Source organism: Loxodonta africana, chromosome 16 (genome assembly GCF_030014295.1).
Source record: "Loxodonta africana isolate mLoxAfr1 chromosome 16, mLoxAfr1.hap2, whole genome shotgun sequence".
Lineage (NCBI taxonomy): Eukaryota > Metazoa > Chordata > Mammalia > Proboscidea > Elephantidae > Loxodonta > Loxodonta africana.
In genome coordinates this window covers 2,888,521-2,907,337 of record NC_087357.1, presented here as the reverse complement: position 1 = coordinate 2,907,337, position 18,817 = coordinate 2,888,521, and the positions used below count along the sequence as shown (strand labels likewise).

Genomic DNA, 18,817 nt, shown 5'->3' with positions numbered 1-18,817 from the left:
CCGCGCGGACGGGGGCCTGGGGTCCCCGCGCCCCCGCCCGCCCAGCGCCCGCACTCACCGCCGACTCAGCGCCGCCCCGCCCCGAGCCGCCGCAGCCCGCAGCGACGGCGGAAGTGATGCGCGCGACGTCACGTCCGGCTCCGGACGGTGGCCGGCAGGCAGGGGGAGAGGCGGTGCCCGGCCATGCAGCTGCCGCCCGCCCTGCGCGCCCGCCTGGCCGAGGGCCCCGGAGCCGCCGAGCCGCTGCCCGTGGTGCGAGACCCCGCGGCGGGGGCCGCGCCCTTTCGTTTCGTGGCGCGCCGGGTCCGCTTCCCGCGAGAGCACGAGTTCTTCGAGGTGCGCAGCGTGTGCGCGTCTGTGTGTGTGTGTCCGTGTGTCCCTGTGCGTCTCTGAGTCTGCGCGCGTCCGGGCAGTTGCCAGCTGGGGGCCGAGGTCTCAGGGGGCGGAGCGCCACGCGGGGCGGGGCCGGAAGGCTTCTGACCCCGCCCCACGGCACCTGTCTATTCCAGGATGGAGACGTGCAACGGCACCTCTATCTACGGGACGTGCTCATGCAGGTGGCCGAGGCCCCCGCAAGGCCCAGGTGAGCAGCTCCAGCGCCCACAGCGCCGCCTTCTGCTGTCGCCGCTGGCGCTTCGCCCCACACTTACCCCACACCCACGCTCTGCCCTCACCTCGTAACCTTTTCACCTCTGCCCCAAGCCCCCTTCCTGTGCCCTTGCCTTGCAGGCCTGCCTACATCAGCATCAGGTCTGGGTGCTCCAGGAGTTCTCCGCCCGGGCTTTGCCACCAAAAAAACTGGAAACACCTGTTGCTGTTCAGTCGATTCCAACTCACAGTGACCCTATAGAACAGAGTAGAACTGCCCTATAGGGTTTCCAAGCCTGTAAAATTTTATGGAAGCAGACTGCCACATCTTTCTCCCTGGAGGAGCAGCCGGTGGGTTCTAACCACCGACCTTTCGGTTAGCGGCTGAGCACTTAACCACTGCGCCACCAGGGCTATGCCACACTTACCTTTAACCCTCCTGGGAAGTGCCTTGTGCCCTGAACCACTGTGCCAAGGTTTGCGTAGCTGTCTCCCCCACTTCCTACCTTGTTTATGAACATCTAATGCGGGAAAAGTGGGGTTTTGAATTGCAGAAGGCTTCATGAGACTGCTTAGGGAGAACTGTTGGCAGGAGATTCAAACAGGGCTTTCTGTCACTGACTGATGGAGGGGCGCCTCTGTGAGACCTGCCCTCCCCACCTAGGGTGCCAGAGTTCACCTGCCAGGTGGCAGGCTGCTGCCAGGTGTTTGATACCCTGGAGGGCTACGAGCACCACTACCACGTGCTGCACAGGAACGTCTGCTCCTTCTGCAAGCGGGCATTCCCCTCCGGCCACCTGCTGGACAGCCACATCGTGGAGTGGCATGATGCTCTCTTCCAGATCCTGGCTGAGAGGCAGGACATGGTGAGCAGTGGGCCACGCCACGGGGCTGGAGCCAGTGTGGTCTGGTGCCAGGGTCACCGTGTTGTCATTGGGTACAGTAGCCAAGGGTCACGGTGTCCCTCCCATCCTAGGGGTGTGGGGGCAAGGCCAGGGGCCCCTTCCTGCCCGACACGTCTGATCATATGCTTCCCCAGAAATGAAAGCATGGCGGGGGGGGGGGGTCTAGGGTTATGATGGTAGAGTGGCACGTTCTGTTTCAGTACCAGTGCTTGGTGGAAGGGTGTGAGGAGAAATTCAAGACCAGCCGAGACCGAAAGGACCACATGGTAAAGCGTCACCTGTACCCTGCAGATTTCCGGTTTGATAAGCCCAAGAAGAGCAGAGGGTATGTGCAATGCCAGGTGTGTGCTGCCATGCCCACACCACCGTGTGTATCCACTCCCTGTCTCCAAAAGAAGCTTGTTGCCTAACTCCCACACTAGGATGTAGGTGCCATGGCTAAGAGCCTGTCATTGTTCACTGTTAGATTCAGCCACAAGTAACAGAAACCCGAAAACCAAGGGTTATTAGCTAGAGGACGTTAGACAAGTAGGGGTTTATTTTTTGTGTGACTGTTCACTGAACGGAGGGCAGGAAGGGAGCCTCTGGCTGCCCAGGCTCTGTGTTGGGACTGACTCTGGTCCAGTCCTCCGAGTCTGCCCTGGGCCCCTTAGTCCTTTAGGAGCACCCCACTTTTCTCCTGGCTCATACGTCTCTGGCCCACACCTGCCTTCTGTGGAGCACACTGGGCCACTGGCATGCCGTGCGGAGACAGCCTCCAGAGGGAGCCATGGCCACTGCGGTCCTTGTGGTTGTGTCCCAGGCGGTGAACCCCTCATGTTGGGCCCTCCGGTTTCTCATTTGTCCTGTGGTGTGTGTTCACGAACACGACAGCATAAGTACTTAGCAGCCATGTTACTTTCTAGAATGTGCCACACACAATTTGTTCACAATAACATCCAATACTTCAAACTGTGGGGAAACACCTCTGGAAATAATGGTTAAATTTGTGCAGTGTTTCCTTGCCTTTTTTTTTTTTTAATTTTTATTGTTTTAAGTGAAAGTTTACAAAGCAAGTCAGTCTCTCATACAAAAACTTATATACACCTTGGTATATACTCTTAGTTGCTCTCCCTGTGATGATGTAGCACACTCCTCTGCTCCACCCTGTATTTTTATGTCCATTCAGCCAGCTTCTGTCACCCTCTGTCTTCTCATCTCCCCTCCAGACAGGAGGTGCCCACATAGTCTCATGTGCCTACTTGGTCCAAGAAGCTTACTCCTCACCAGTATCATTTTCTATCTTATAGTCCAGTCCAATCCCTGTCTGAAGGGATGGCTTTGGGAGTGGTTCCCATCATGGGCTAACAGAAGGTCTGGGGACAATGACCTCCAAGGTCCTTCTAGTCTCAGACCATTAAGTCTGGTCTTTTTACGATAATTTGAGGTCTGCATCCCACTGCTCTCCTGCTCCCTCAGGGGTTCTCTGTTACGGCAGTCATCGGTTGTAGCCGGGCACCATCTAGGTCTTCTCGTCTCAGACTGATGTAGTCTCTGCTTTCTGTGTTCATTTCTGTCTCTTGGGCTCGTAGTTACCTTGTGCCTTTGGTGTTCTTCGTTCTCCTTTGCCACAGGTGGGTTGAGACCAACTGATGCATCTCAGATGGCTGCTTGTTTGCATTTAAAACTCCAGATTCCACTCACCAAAGCGGGATGCAGAATGTTTTCTTAATAGATTTTATTGTGCCTGTCGACCTAGGTGTCCCCTTCCCTCTCTCTTTTTTTTTTTTTTACCTGTGTTTCTTTTTTTCTTTTTTTATTAGCTTTTATTGAGCTTCCAGTGAACATTTACAAATCAAGTCAGTCTGTCACATATAAGTTTATATACATCTTATTCCATACTCCCACTTGCTCTCCCCCTAATGAGTCAGCCCTTCCAGTCTCTCCTTTCGTGACAATTTTGCCAGCTTCCTACTCTATCCTCCCATCCCCCCTCCAGACAGGAGATGCCAACACAGTCTCAAGTGTCCACCTGATATAATTAGCTCACTCTTCATCAGCATCTCTCTCCTACCCACTGTCCAGTCCCTTTCATATCTGATGAGTTGTCTTCGGGGATGGTTCCTGTCTTGTGCCAACAGAAGGTTTGGGGACCATGACCGCCAGGATTCCTCTAGTCTCAGTCAGACCATTAAGTATGGTCTTTTTATGAGAATTTGGGGTCTACATGCCACTGATCTCCTGCTCCCTCAGGGGTCCTCTGTTGTGCTCCCTGTCAGGGCAGTCATCGATTGTGGCCGGGCACCACCTAGTTCTTCTGGTTTCAGGATGATGTAGGTCTCTGGTTCATGGGGCCCTTTCTGTCTCTTGGGCTCTTAGTTGTCGTGTGACCTTGGTGTTCTTCATTCTCCTTTGCTCCGTGTGGGTTGAGACCAACTGATGCATCTTAGATGGCCGCTTGTTAGCATTTAAAACCCCAGACGCCACATTTCAAAGTGGGATGCAGAATGTTTTTGTAATAGAATTATTTTGCCAATTAACTTAGAAGTCCCCTTAAGCCATAGTCCCCAAACCCCCGCCCTTGCTCCGCTGACCTTTGAAGCATTCATTTTATCCCGGAAACTTCTTTGCTTTTGGTCCAGTCCAATTCAGCTGACCTTCCATGTGTTGAGTGTTGTCCTTCCCTTCACCTAAAGCAGTTCTTATCTACTAATTAATCAGTAAAACACCCTCTCCCTCCCTCCCTCCCTCCCTCCCCCCTTGTAACCACAAAAGTATGTGTTCTTCTTAGTTTATACTGTTTCTCAAGATCTCATAATAGTGGTCTTATACAACATATGTCCTTTTGCCTCTGACTGATTTCATTCAGCATAATGCCTTCCAGGTTCCTCCATGTTATGAAATGTTTCACAGATTCATCACTGTTCTTTCTCGATGCATAGTATTCCGTTGTGTGAATATACCACAATTTATTTACCTGTTCACCCGTTGATGGACACCTTGGTTGCTTCCAGCTTTTTGCTATTGTGAACAGAGCTGCAATAAACATGCGTGTGCATATTTCTGTTTGTGTGAAGGCTCTTGTTTCTCTAGGATATATTCCGAGGAGTGGGATTTCTGGGTTGTATGGTAGTTCTATTTCTAACTGTTTAAGATAACGCCAGATAGATTTCCAAAGTGGTTGTACCATTTTACATTCCCACCAACAGTGTGTAAGAGTTCCAATCTCTCCGCAGCCTCTCCAACATTTATTATTTTGTGTTTTTTGGATTAATGCCAGCCTTGTTGGAGTGAGATGGAATCTCATCATAGTTTTAATTTGCATTTTTCTAATGGCTAATGATCGAGAGCATTTTCTCATGTATCTGTTAGCTGCCTGAATATCTTCTTTAGTGAAGTGTGTGTTCATATCCTTTGCCCACTTCTTGATTGGGTTGTTTGTCTTTTTGTGGTTGAGTTTTGACAGAATCATATAGATTTTAGAGATCAGGCGCTGGTCGGAGATGTCATAGCTGAAAATTCTTTCCCAGTCTGTAGGTGGTCTTTTTACTCTTTTGGTGAAGTCTTTAGATGAGCATAGGTGTTTGATTTTTAGGAGCTCCCAGTTATCTGGTTTCTCTTCGTCATTTTTGGTAATGTTTTGTATTCTGTTTATGCCTTGTATTAGGGCTCCTAAGGTTGTCTCTATTTTTTCTTCCATGATCTTTATCGTTTTAGTCTTTATGTTTAGGTCTTTGATCCACTTGGAGTTAGTTTTTGTGCTTGGTGTGAGGTATGGGTCCTGTTTCATTTTTTTGCAAATGGATATCCAGTTATGCCAGCACCATTTGTTAAAAAGACTATCTTTTCCCCAATTAACTGACACTGGGCCTTTGTCAAATATCAGCTGCTCATATGTGGATGGATTTATATCTGGGTTCTCAATTCTGTTCCACTGGTCTATGTGCCTGTTGTTGTACCAATACCAGGCTGTTTTGACTACTGTGGCTGTATAACAGGTTCTGAAATCAGGTAGAGTGAGGCCTCCCACTTTCTTCTTCTTTTTCAGTAATGCTTTGCTTATCCGAGGCTTCTTTCCCTTCCCTATGAAGTTGGTGATTTGTTTCTCTATCACCTTAAAAAATGACATTGGAATTTGGATCGGAAGTGCATTGTATGTATAGATGGCTTTTGGTAGAATAGACATTTTTCCTATGTTAAGTCTTCCTATCCATGAGCAAGGTATGTTTTTCCACTTAAGTATGTCCTTTTTAATTTCTTGTAGTAGAGCTTTGTAGTTTTCTTTGTATAGGTCTTTTACATCCTTGGTAAGATTTATTTCTAAGTATTTTAACTTCTTGGGGGCTACTGTGAATGGTATTGATTTGATTATTTCCTCTTCGATGTTCTTTTTGTTGATGTAGAGGAATCCAAGTGATTTTTGTATGTTTATCTTATAACCTGAGACTCTGCCAAACTCTTCTATTAGTTTCAGTAGTTTTCTGGAGGATTCCTTAGGGTTTTCTGTGTATAAGATCATGTCATCTGCAAATAGAGACAATTTTACTTCCTCCTTGCCAATCCGAATGCCCTTATTTCTTTCTCTAGCCTAATTGCTCTGGCTAGGACCTCTAGCACAATGTTGAATAAGAGCGGTGATAAAGGGCATCCTTGTCTGGTTCCCGTTCTCAAGGCAAATGCTTTCAGGTTCTCTCCATTTAGAGTGATGCTGGCTGTTGGCTTTGCATAGATGCCCTTTATTATGTTGAGGAATTTTCCTTCAATTCCTATTTTGGTAAGAGTTTTTATCATAAATGGGTGTTGGACTTTGTCAAATGCCTTTTCTGCATCAATTGATAAGATCATGTGGTTTTTGTTTTTTGTTTTATTTATGTGGTGGATTACATTAATGGTTTTTCTGATATTAAACCAGCCTTGCATACCTGGTATAAATCCCACTTGATCAGGGTGAATTATTTTTTTGATATGTTGTTGAATTCTATTGGCTAGAATTTTGTTGAGGATTTTTGCATCAATGTTCAGGAGGGATATAGGTCCGTAATTTTCTTTTTTTGTAATGTCTTTACCTGGTTTTGGTATCAGGGAGATGGTAGCTTCATAGAATGAGTTGGGTAGTATTCTGTCATTTTCTATGCTTTGAAATACCTTTAGTAGTAGTGGTGTTAACTCTTCTCTGAAAGTTTGGTAGAACTCTGCAGTGAAGCCATCCGGGCCAGGGCTTTTTTTTGTTGGGAGTTTTTTGATTACCGTTTCAATCTCTTTTTTTGTTATGGGTCTATTTAGTTGTTCTACTTCTGAATGTGTTAGTTTAGGTAGGTAGTGTTTTTCCAGGAATTCATCCATTTCTTCTAGGTTTGCAAATTTGTTAGAGTACAATTTTTCGTAATAATCTGATATGATTCTTTTAATTCAGTTGGGTCTGTTGTGATGTGGCCCTTCTCGCTTCTTATTCGGGTTATTTGTTTCCTTTCCTGTATTTCTTTAGTCAGTCTAGCCAATGGTTTATCAATTTTGTTAATTTTTTCAAAGAACCAGCTTTTGGCTTTGTTAATTCTTTCAATTGTTTTTCTGTTCTCTAATTCATTTAGTTCAGCTCTAATTTTTATTATTTGTTTTCTTCTGGTGTCTGATGGATTCTTTTGTTGCTCACTTTCTATTTGTTCAAGTTGTAGGGACAGTTCTCTGATTTTGGCTCTTCCTTCTTTTTGTTTGTGTGCATTTATCGATATAAATTGGCCTCTGAGCACTGCTTTTGTTGTGTCCCAGAGGTTTTGATAGAAAGTATTTTCATTCTCGTTGCATTGTATGAATTTGTTTATTCCCTCCTTGATGTCTTCTATAGCCCAGTCTTTTTTCAGGAGGGTATTGTTCATTTTCCAAGTATCTGATTTCTTTTCCCTAGTTTTTCTGTTATTGATTTCTAGTTTTATTGCCTTGTGGTCTGAGAAGATGCTTTGTAATATTTCGATGTTTTGGATTCTGCAAAGGTTTGTTTTATGACCTAATATGTGGTCTATTCTAGAGAATGTTCCATGTGCGCTAGAAAAAAAAGTATACTTTGCAGCATTTGGGTGGAGAGTTCTGTTTAAGTCAATGAGGTCAGGTTGGTTGATTGTTGTAATTAGGTCTTCCGTGTCTCTATTGAGCTTCTTACTGGATGTCCTGTCCTTCTCCAAAAGTGGTGTGTTGAAGTCTCCTACTATAATTGTGGAGGTGTCTATCTCACTTTTCAGTTCTGTTAAAATTTGATTTATGTATCTTGCAGCCCTGTCATTGGGTGCATAAATATTTAATATGGTTAAGTCTTCCTGATCAATTGTCCCTTTTATCATTATGTAGTGCCCTTCTTTATCCTTTGTGGTGGATTTAAGTCTAAAGTCTATTTTTGTCAGAAATTAATATTGCTACTCGTCTTCTTTTTTGCTTATTGTTTGCTTGATATATTTTTTTCCATCCTTTGAGTTTTTGTTTGTTTGTGTCTCTAAGTCTAAGGTGTGTCTCTTGTAGGCAGCGTATAGACGGATCGTGTTTCTTTATCCAGTCCGAGACTCTCTGTCTCTTTATTGGTGCATTTAGTCCATTTACATTCAGTGTAATTATAGATAAACAAGTGTTTAGTTTTGTCGTTTTGATGCCTTTTTATGTGTGTTGTTGACAATTTCATTTTTCCACATACTTTTTTGTGCTGAGACGTTTTTCTTAGTAAATTGTGAGATCCTCGTTTTCGTAGTTGTTTGACTTTATGTTTGTTGAGTCGTTACGTTTTTCTTGGCTTTTATCTTGAGTTATAGAGTTGTTACACCTCTTTGTGGTTACCTTAATATTTACCCCTATTTTTCTAAGTAAAAACCTAACTTGTATTGTTCTATATCGCCTTGTATCACTCTCCATATGGCAGTTCTATGCCACCCGTATTTAGTCCCTCTTTTTGATTATTGTGATCTTTTACATATTGACTTCAATGATTCCCTGTTACGAGTATTTTTTTTTTTTAATTAATCTTAATTTGTTTTTGTGATTTCCCTATTTGAGTTGATATCAGGATGTTCTGTTTTGTGACCTTGTGTTGTGCTGGTATCTGATATTATTGGTTTTCTGACCCAACAATATCCTTTAGTATTTCTTGTAGCTTTGGTTTGGTTTTTGCAAATTCTCTAAACTTGTGTTCATCTGTAAATATCTTAATTTCACCTTCATATTTCAGAGAGAGTTTTTCTGGATATATGATCCTTGGCTGGCAGTTTTTCTCCTTCAGTGCTCTGTATATGTCATCCCATTCCCTTCTTGCCTGCATGGTTTCTGCTGAGTAGTCTGAACTTATTCTTATTGATTCTCCCTTGAAGGAGACCTTTCTTTTCTCCCTGGCTGCTTTTAAAATTTTCTCTTTATCTTTGGTTTTGGCAAGTTTGATGATAATATGTCTTGGTGTTTTTCTTTTTGGATCAATCTTAAATGGGGTTCGATGAGCATCTTGGATAGATATCCTTTCGTCTTTCATGATGTTAGGGAAGTTTTCTGTCAGCAGATCTTCAACTGTTTTCTCTCTCCCTGTTCTGGGACTCCAATCACACGCAAGTTATCCTTCTTAATAGAGTCCCACATGATTCTTAGGGTTTCTTCATTTTTGTTAATTCTTTTATCTGATTTTTTTTCAGCTATGTTGGTGTTAATTCCCTGGTCCTCCAGATTTCCCAGTCTGTAATCTAATTGCTCGAGTCTGCTCCTCTGACTTCCTATTGCGTTGTCTAATTCTGTAATTTTATTGTTAATCTTTTGGATATCTACATGCTGTCTCTCTATGGATTCTTGCAACTTATTAATTTTTCCACTATGTTCTTGAATAATCTTTTTGAGTTCTTCAACTGTTTTATCAGTGTGTTCCTTGGCTTTTTCTGCAGTTTGCCTTATTTCATTTCTGATGTCTTGAAGCATTCTGTAAATTAGTTTTTTATATTCTGTATCTGATAATTCCAGGATTGTATCTTCATTTGGGAAAGATTTTGATTCTTTTGTTTGGGGGTTTGTAGAAGCTGTCATGGTCTGCGTCTTTATGTGGTTTGATATTGACTGCTGTCTCCAAGCCATCACTAAGATATAGTAGTGGTTTATTCTATAGTTGCTCACTGAGTCTTATCTTGTTTTGTTTTCTTTCAGTATACGTGGATGGGCTACTAGATTGTGCTGTCTTGTTTGTTGTAGCCCTTGACTTACTTATGACCTATTACCAGCTGGTTTGGGCTGTTGCCAGATATATATGCCTGAGTCTATTCACTGTTCCTGAGTAGAATCTGATTTTGGCTCATCAAGTGTGTGCTGCACCCTAACACCTATCCACCTTGAGAAGTAGTGGTGATAGTTGTGTGCACCAGCTTCTATTAGCAGCTGGGGTTCACCCTCCAGGGGGGGCAGGATGCTGACAGGCTTCCCCCAAGTGTCAGTGAGGTGGGTGTGTCTCTATTCCTATAGCACCTTGGTGGGAGGGCACTGCCGCTGTACCTTAGGCCCCCAATGCAAGTACCTCTACTGATTGGTAGGTGTCACCCCCCTTGGACCCCTAAGGCAAGAGGCTAGGTGGTCTGGGGGGAGCTTCAGCCCTCAGTTCCCTGTTGTGGGTCAGTTAGGGCTCTGTTGAATAAGCAGAGAAATCAGACCTGGGAAACTTGTTTTTCCAGAAAATCCGCCAAAAAAAAATGCAGTCAGATCCCTTTCAGAACTGCCTTTGGATTATAACTGCCACCTTTTCCCTGTAAGGATGAAAGTCCGAGATTTGGATCATATATGCTTGGCTGTAGCTGGTTCTGTGTTTTTAGTCCAATTAGGGATGGATTTTTGGTCCCTGGGTTTTTTGTGGTTCCTTCTCTCAGGCTGGAAGAATGTGTTAGGAAAAGACAAAAAAAAAAAAAGGGGGGGGGGAAAGCAAAGCCGCCACGGAGCCAGAGCCGTTCTGCCTCTGGCTCAGGAAATTCCAATGTTAATGAAGCCACCTGGGAAGGGTGGGGGAGGGTTCAGAGAGATAGGAGAGTAGCACCTTGGAATATAGCCAAAGTTGTTTGTCTTGCTTGGAATGACTTTTATCTGAGATTCCCGAGGGGTGTGTCGCCTACGTGTGCTGGCTGTGTGGAGATTGCCCCTGGGGGTCTGGCCTGCTGAAGCTGCGGTCAGATCCTCCGCTGCCAGTCCAAAGCCCAGCGTCAAGGTTCCCCTGCTGGGATGCTGCACTCACGACTCCAAAATCAGTCGCTGCCTCCCGGGGACTTCTCGTCCTGCCAGGCGTGTTGCCGCGCCGCCTCTGCAGACTGGCTGGGCCCCCTCCCAGTGTTAGTTCAGGGGAGTAGGGCTGCGCCCCGTGCTTGCGCCGTGACAGCGCCCAGTCAAATGCCCGGCACCAAGGTTCCCTGGCTGGGACGCTGCACTCCCGGCTCCAAAATCAGTCGCTGCCTCCTGGGGACTTCTCGTCCCACCAGCCGCGTCGCTGCGCTGCCTCTGCGGAGCGGCTGGTCCCCCTCCCGGGGTTAGTTCAGGGGAGTAGAGCTGCGCCCCATGCTTGCGCCGTGACAGCGCCCAGTCTAAAGCCTGGCGCCAAGGTTCCCCGGCTGGGACGCTGCACTCCCGGCTCCAAAACCTGTCACTGCCTCCCGGGGACTTCTCCCACCAGCCGCGTCACCACGCCACCCGCGTGGACCGGCTGGGCCCCCTCCCGGGTTCAGTTCAGGGGGGTAGGGCTGCGTGCCTTGTTTGTGCCGTCACAAGATTTTTGAGTTCAGCTCCCCTGGGCCCAGAAGCCCGGCGCCAAGGTTACCTGACTGGGACGCTGGCTCCAGGCTCCGAAAACAGTCGCTGCTTCCCCGTATTTGTTTGTTTTCCGTCTCTAAAACTGTGTTTGTTGTTCAGGGTTTGTAGATTGTTACGTATGTGATCGATTCACTTGTTTTTCCGAGTCTTTGTTGCAAGAGGGATCCGAGGTAGCATCTACCTAGTCCTCCATCTTGGCCCCGCCTCGCCCTCTCTTTTTTTATTAGCTGATTTTTTCAGGCAAACCTTGGTAACCATCTAAAAATTACACTCATCCAAGGCTTTTGAGACTAACATATTTCCCCAAACAATATTTGCTGCTCAAAATGAAACAGTTGAGAGAACACAGTGTGACAGGGACACTGCAAGGACTGGAGAATAAGACAACTTAGGTTGGAGAAAAGCCCACAATGCCATACCAGTGTTTGTGGACAGTGTTAGGGATGAGGCTGCAAACATCTGATGGTCTCCGGTTACTTTAGGGAGGTTTTCACTGTCATGGAAAGATATTTGGCACCTTTGGTAGGTATTTACCACAGGGCCCCATAAAAATACTGATTTTCAAATGATGAGTTATGCTTAGATATATAAACATGCTGTCTGTTATGTATACACTTACGTCTTTGCGCTAGAAGTTCTCCTTTTCCTGGTATTTGAAAATTAGACTGTGCCAAAATAGCAAGAAGATATCTTTGCAAGAAAATGCAGCTTCTTCTCTGTGAGTCTGTTTCAGGGGAAGATGGGGATGTGGGGGCTGATTCCATGGGGAGCTGCTGCTCACAGCTCTCTCCTCTGCAGCCCAGCCACACAGGGGGCCACGGTGCCCATGTCGGTAGAAGCCCCAGCGGGTCAGGGCGAGCAGTCAGAAGAGGACATCATGGAGGTCTCCTCTGACGAACGTGTGGCGCCTTCCCCAGTGCCTGCGGGTGAGAGCTGGGCCACACCAGGGCTCCCAGAGAGGCGGGCCTACAGCCACAGGTCAGTGGTATCGGACATCCTCCTGGACTAGTCGTGAGTCCTGGGTTGACTGAGTATCAGCATGTTAGCCTCAGCTGCAGGGAGGAGCCCGAATGTTCTGGTTTCTGGAGCACTCCATTTTTGAAAGCCCTGAAACAACGGGAAGCAGAGCACTGTGCCTCTCGTGGAGGAAATGGATTGTGATTATTTCTGTTATAAACTGTGGGCTTGTCTTTCTAGTATTTAATGTGATTTTATCGGGTTAAAGTTGATTTTAATCTCAATTTTGGGAAAAATGTTTAACAAATGGAAAAGTCACCGAACAACCCAAACCGATAGAAATTGAGCTTGCCTGTGCCTTAACTGCTTGTCAGTTGCCTGGATCTGGCCTGTGAGTAAGTCCTGAAGGCTGGGGCACTCAGACTTTGGGTGGGCAGCAGCAGAGAGTCTGCACCCAGAGTGGTGGCAGGAGCCACCCTCCTGGCCCACCTCCGAGAGCGAGTGTCTGGGGAGCGTAAGACAGCTGGAAGGGGCTGTTCCCAGGCCTGGGTGTCCCACAGTATGGAGGGTCCCCACGGGGTGGGGGTGCTGAAGAAGCGGGCAGGCTCAGGGAAGAAGAAAGCACACACAGACGGCTGTGATGAGCGGCTGATGTTTGCAAGGGAAATGCAGTCACTGAACAGAACACCTTCCCTTCCAGAATTCCTGCCACCATCTGTTTCGGTCAAGGTGCATCACGGGGATTTAAAAGCACCAAGAAGAGAAGCAAACACCACTGATGGTCCCAGCGGTGGGGTGACCCTGAGGCCTCTGACAGCAGCCAGGGGACAGCACCTGCCAGCTGCAGTGGTTTTGGTCACAGGCTACTCTTTTTGCCCTAGAATCAGGCTGCGAGCAGCTCTGGTGTGGCCACCCTGGGGCCCAGGATTTGACTCTCTCAATGTCTCAGCCCCATGGTGGGTGGTGTCCATTACCAGGAGCAACAGGAGCTCACGGTTTCTGGACAGTGACGCAGACCACTGCCCAGGAAGGAGGTGAACGCTGGCCCTCAGCAGCAAGCGCCATAAGAATCTCTTTTTTGAGTGTATAAAATAAATATTTTTCACTAGCAGGTTTTAGTCATGGTGACTATTACTCTGAAGTGTGGTTTTCATGAAGCCCTGGAGTTTCTTAGGTGGGGGCTGAGGTGACTTGGCATCTGCCTAGAGTCGTCAGTGACCACAGCTTTGAGGAAGATGCTCTGTCCTCCCGTCCACTCCTCAGTGAATGTTCATGTGTGTTAGGTGTTGGGGACCCAGCCATGAGCAAAACCAGCCAGGAGAGCCCAGGTTAACAGAATAGACATGCGTGTCCTCACGTGGTGGCTGGTACCAGGAAAGGGAATGCAGGGCACTACAGGGATGTTGCGGAGGGCTGGGCTGTGGTCAGGAGGCTCCCCTGGGAAGGAGTGTTGTTGCCTGAAGCAGGAAGGTGACGGGACACGGAAAGGCACTGCAGCAGAGGGGCAGCAGGCACTCACCCTGGAATCCAGAGCACATGCCGGTGTCCCCGACAGACAAGGATCGAGTTCAGCTGTGTGCTCATTGGCGGTCGTAGTGGAGCACCACACATGGGTGTTTGGTTTCTGACACTGAATATTAGCTGCAAAACCACTAAAAGGCCAGCTTGTTAGAAATTCTCGAGATTATCCCCCTTTATTTAGGGCCATGGCAATTTTCCTTTTAGTTTTTGAGGAGATGGTGATAACAAGAGAATTTCATCTACCAAAGTATTAAAAACAAAATAGAACAATCACTTTTCCTAGAAATACCCTTTCTGGGCTGCCTTGAGACAACCCTTAACAAAGAAGAACATCTGAGTGATAGAACAGGCCCCGCAACCCACTCACAGCAAGAGAATAGAAAAACACAGAGGGGCCCTTTCTCACACAGCCAACCAACAAAAATCCAGAAGTTTGACAGCACCCCCTGCTGGTGAGGCTGTGGAAGACAGGAGCTCTTTTATATTGTCCCTGCCAAACAGAACGACCCCTAAGAAAATTTGGCAATATCTTGTAAAATGATTTCAGCATTTATACTTTGTCACAGTAATCTTATTCCTGGAGATAGAACTTAAACGTAAAACCAAAAACCAAACCCACTGCCGTCAAGTTGATTCCAACTCATAGCGACCCTATAGGACAGAGTAGAACTGCCCCGTAGAGTTTCCAAGGAGCGCCTGGCGGATTCAAACTGCTGACCTTTTGGTTAGCAGCCATAGCAGTTAACCACTACGCCACCAGGGTTTCCAAACTTAAACATACATTGGCAAAAATTCAAAAGATCTACCTACAAAACAATTTATTCCAGTACAGTTTTCAATAGCTAAAGAGTAAAAACAAATGTCCCAAGTGATCAGGAACCGATGGAACTGAAGAAAGAAGTCCAAGCTGCTCTGAAGGCATTGGTGAAAAACAAGGCTCCAGGAATTGATGGAATATCAATTGAGATCTTCCAACAAACAGAAGCAGCGCTGGAGGTGCTCACTCGTCTATGCCCAGAAATATGGAAGACAGCTTCCTGGCCAACTGACTGGAAGAGATCCATATTTATGTGTATCCCCAAGAAAGGTGATCCAACTGAATGTGGAAATTATAGAACAATATCATTAATATCACATGCAAGCAAAATTTTGCTGAAGATCTTTCAAAAACGGCAGCAGCAGTGTATCGACAGGGAACTGCCAGAAATTCAGGCTGGTTTCAGAAGAGGATGTGGAACCAGGGATATCATTGCTGATGTCAGATGGATCCTGGCTGAAAGCAGAGAATACCAGAAGGATATTTACCTGTGTTTTTATTGATTATGCAAGGGCATTTGACTGTGTGGACCACAACAAACTATGGATAACATTGCGAAGAATGGGAATTCCAGAACACTTAATTGTGCTCATGAAGAACCTTTACATAGATCAAGAGGTGGTTGTTCGGACAGAACAAGGGGATACTGATTGGCTTCAAGTCAGGAAAGGTGTGTGTCGGGGTTGTATTCTTTCACCATACCTATTCAGTCTGTACGCTAAGCAAATAATCTGAGAAGCTGGACTATATGAAGAAGAACGGGGCATCAGGATTGGAGGAAGACTCATTAACAACCTGCATTATGCAGATGAAAGTGAAGAGGACTTGAAGCACTTACTAACGAAGATCAAAGACCACAGCCTTCAGTATGGATTGCACCTCAACATAAAGAAAACAAAAATCCTCACAACTGGACCAATGCGTAACATCGTGATAAATGGAGAACAGATTGAAGTTGTCAAGGATTTCATTTTACTTGGATCCACAATCAACAGCCATGGAAGCAGCAGTCAAGAACTCAAAAGATGCATTGCACTGGGTAAATATGCTGCAAAGGACCTTTTCAAAATGTTGAAAAGCAAAGATGTCACCTTGAAGACTAAGGTGCGCCTGGCCCAAGCCATGGTATTTTCAATAGCATCATATGCATGGGAAAGCTGGACAATGAATAAGGAAGACCGAAGAAGAGTTGACGCCTTTGAATTGCAGTGTTGGAGAAGAATATTGAATATATCATGGACTGCCAAAAGAACGAACAAATCTGTCTTAGAAGAATTACAGCCAGAATGCTCCTTAGAGACAAGGATGGCGAGACTGCATCTTACATACTTTGGACATGTTGTCAGGAGGGATCAGTCCCTGGAGAAGGACATCATGCTTGGCAGAGTACAGGGTCAGCAGAAAAGAGGAAGACTCTCAACAAGGTGGATTGACACAGTGGCTGCAACAATGAGCTCAAGCATAACAACGATTGTTAAGGATGGCTCAGGATCGGGCAATGTTTTGTTCTGTTGTGCATAGGGTTGCTATGAGTCGGAACCGACTTGACGGCACCTAACAACAACAAAAACAAATGTCCCAAGTCCAAATGACTTTAGTGTTGAGAACAGAAATTGTTGGCACCGGACAAAAAAGATGTATAATATTAACGAGATTAATAAAATCTCTGTAGCCCTGAATTTGAATTGGGAGTATCACCATAAACTTTTAATGTATATTGCATATTTGCTAAATCAGTAGCCATTTCTACTGAAAAGCTTGGATTATTTTGTCAGAAATCGAGGGAGTTATTAAATAATATGTGAGTTGAACTCAGAAGCCAACTTAAATAGGATCCTTTTGGCCAAAGATGGGTCAAGTTGAGCATCAACAAGAATACCCATTGCTGTCAGGTCGATTCTGACTCACAGCAAGCCTATAGGACAAAGTTGAACAGCCCCATAGGGTTTCCAAGGAGTAATTGGTGGATTCAAACTGCCGACCTTTTGGTAAGCAGGCAGATGCTTAATCACTGTGCCATCAGTAACAACAGTAGCTAAAATTGAATGAAATACTTTTAAGTATGCTTGAATCCATGAGTTCATAATGATTTTTAAAAAAACAAACTCCACATTGGTCAGAAGGAAGAATAAGTGAAATTGAAGCTAGGTTAATAGAAATTATGCAAGCTGAAGAACAGAGAGGAAAAAAATGAAGAAAAATGAACAGAGCTTCAGAGAAATGTGGGGCACCATTAACTGTACCCACATGTGCTTACTGGAAGTACCAGAAGGAGAGGAGAGAGAGGAGCAGAAAAAATACTTGAAGAAACAATGGCTGAAAACTCAAATTTATTGAAAAACAATAACCTGCATATCCAGGAAGGTCAGAGAACTCCATGTAGGATAGATGCAAAAAAAGATCCACAAACAGACAGATCAGAGTTAAGAATGCTGAGACTCCTTTAGGCAAGGAAAAAATCTTGAAACCAGCAAGAGAAAATTGACTTGTTGCTTACAAGTGAACTCCAATAAAATAAATACTATGGACAACTGTACACCAACAAGTTAGATAACTTAGATTGAATGAACAAATTCCTAGAAAGACAGACTGCCAAGAATGACTTAAGAACAGACAATTTGAATAGAGCTATAACAGATGAAGAAATTCAGTAATAATAATAATAATAAATTGCCCATAAAGAAAAGCCCAGATCCAGATGAATTTATCACGGAATTCTATCACTCAAAAAAAAGAACACCAATTCTTCACAAATTTTTTGAAAAAATAAAAGAGGAGGGAACACTTATCAGCTAATTTTATGAGGTCATTATAACCCTGATACCAAACCCAGCCAAAGACATCACGAGAAAAGGAAACTACAAACCAATGTCTCTTAGGAATAACAAAATCCTCAACAAAATCCAAGCAAACTGAACTCAGCAGCATATAAAAAGGATTATACACCATGACTTAGTGGGATTTATCCCGGGAATGCAAGGTTGGTTTAATATCTGAAAACCAGCTAATGTAATACATCGTACCAATAGAATAACAAATAAAAATCACATGACCATTTCAATAGATGCAGGAAAAAGTATTTCACGAAATCCAACACCCTTTCGTGATAAAAGCACTCAACAAATTATGAATAGAATGGAGCTTCCTGAATCTGATAAAGGGCATCTGCAAAAAACAAAACAAACCCATAGCTAACATCATATTTAATGGTGAGAGACTAATGCTTTCCCGTAAGATCAGATCAGGAATAAGACAAGGACATTCGTTCTTGCCACTTCTATTCAACATTTGACTAGAGATTCTAGCTAGGACAATTAGGCAAGAAAAATAGATAAACAGCATCCAGATTGGAAAGGAAGAAGTAAAACTATCTGTATTTGAAGATGACATATTCAGAAATTACTAGTGAATCCACTAGAAAACTATTTGAACTAATCAATGAGCTCAGCCAGGTTGCAGGACACAAGATCCATATACAAGTATAAATTGTCTATCTATACACTTGCAATGAACAATCTGAAAAGGAAATTAAGAAAACAATTCCATTTACAATAGCATCAAAAAGAATAAAAAATTAGAAATAATTTAACAAAAGAAGTGTGTAAAACAATGGCATCAGAGGTCCTTTAACTTCACTGGGAGAGAGGAGAATCAACATCAGCCCAAAGCTGATTCCTGTGAGGCAGAGGTCAGACACACCTCCACTCTCCAACCTTTTTACCAATTCCGACACCAGCCATCCTCGCCGTGGCACTCTACACTTCTCTCTGAGTTTGATAATTCATTGCGATGGCCACAGAGAACTCACAGACCATACTCACAACTATGGGGTTTATTAGGGAAGTAACCTTACAATCCAGGATCAACTTGGAAGTAACAGGAACGACTCAAGATACAGCTTCTTCTCCGCCATGCTCATAGGCGGGCTTCTGCCACTGGGCCCTGCTTGGGCCTGGCCTCTGCCCTGCTCAGGAAAGTATTACAGCTCTTTGCTTCGTGGGCCAGGAGGCCCACTATGCCATCTCGCATCGATCTCCTGCTGCCATTTCTCTGCTGCTAGACTCTGTTGTGCTTGCCGTCTCACCAACTTGGCATCTCATGCTGTCTCCAGTGTTACAGTTCCCTCTGTCTCCTGGGTCTAGGAGGTTCTTAGTGCAGGGACACCTGGTCCAAAGGATGCGCTCCACTCCCAGCTCTTCTTCTTGAGGGTACTGAGGTCCTCCCCCAAACTCTGGAATTGGCAGTTTTTAAACTAGAG

General features: G+C 45.1%; 2 protein-coding genes across 3 annotated transcripts in view; one reads left to right on the top strand and one right to left on the bottom strand.

The window, feature by feature from the left end:
- TUBGCP2 (tubulin gamma complex component 2) overlaps nt 1-178 on the bottom strand; it is a 29,930-nt gene extending 29,752 nt beyond the window's left edge. Inside the window, exon 1 of the mRNA XM_010599253.3 lies at nt 59-178. The gene's annotated coding sequence lies outside the window, so the exon portion shown is untranslated. The remainder of the gene's footprint in view (nt 1-58) is intronic.
- Nucleotides 178-13,332, top strand: ZNF511 (zinc finger protein 511). Of its 2 annotated transcripts, none has more exons than XR_002788105.2 (6): nt 178-336; nt 510-583; nt 1,253-1,454; nt 1,694-1,834; nt 12,063-12,242; nt 12,922-13,332. XR_002788105.2 is itself a non-coding variant. In XM_003419699.4 (6 exons), the coding sequence occupies exons 1-6, from the start codon at nt 184-186 to the stop codon at nt 12,998-13,000; spliced, it is 813 nt and encodes a 270-aa protein (XP_003419747.1). In that variant the 5' UTR covers nt 178-183; the 3' UTR covers nt 13,001-13,332. The 2 variants fall into 2 exon arrangements, 1 of the variants encoding a protein (XP_003419747.1); XM_003419699.4 differs by having other exon boundaries at nt 1,694-1,818.
- Nucleotides 13,333-18,817: the final 5,485 nt, after the last annotated feature.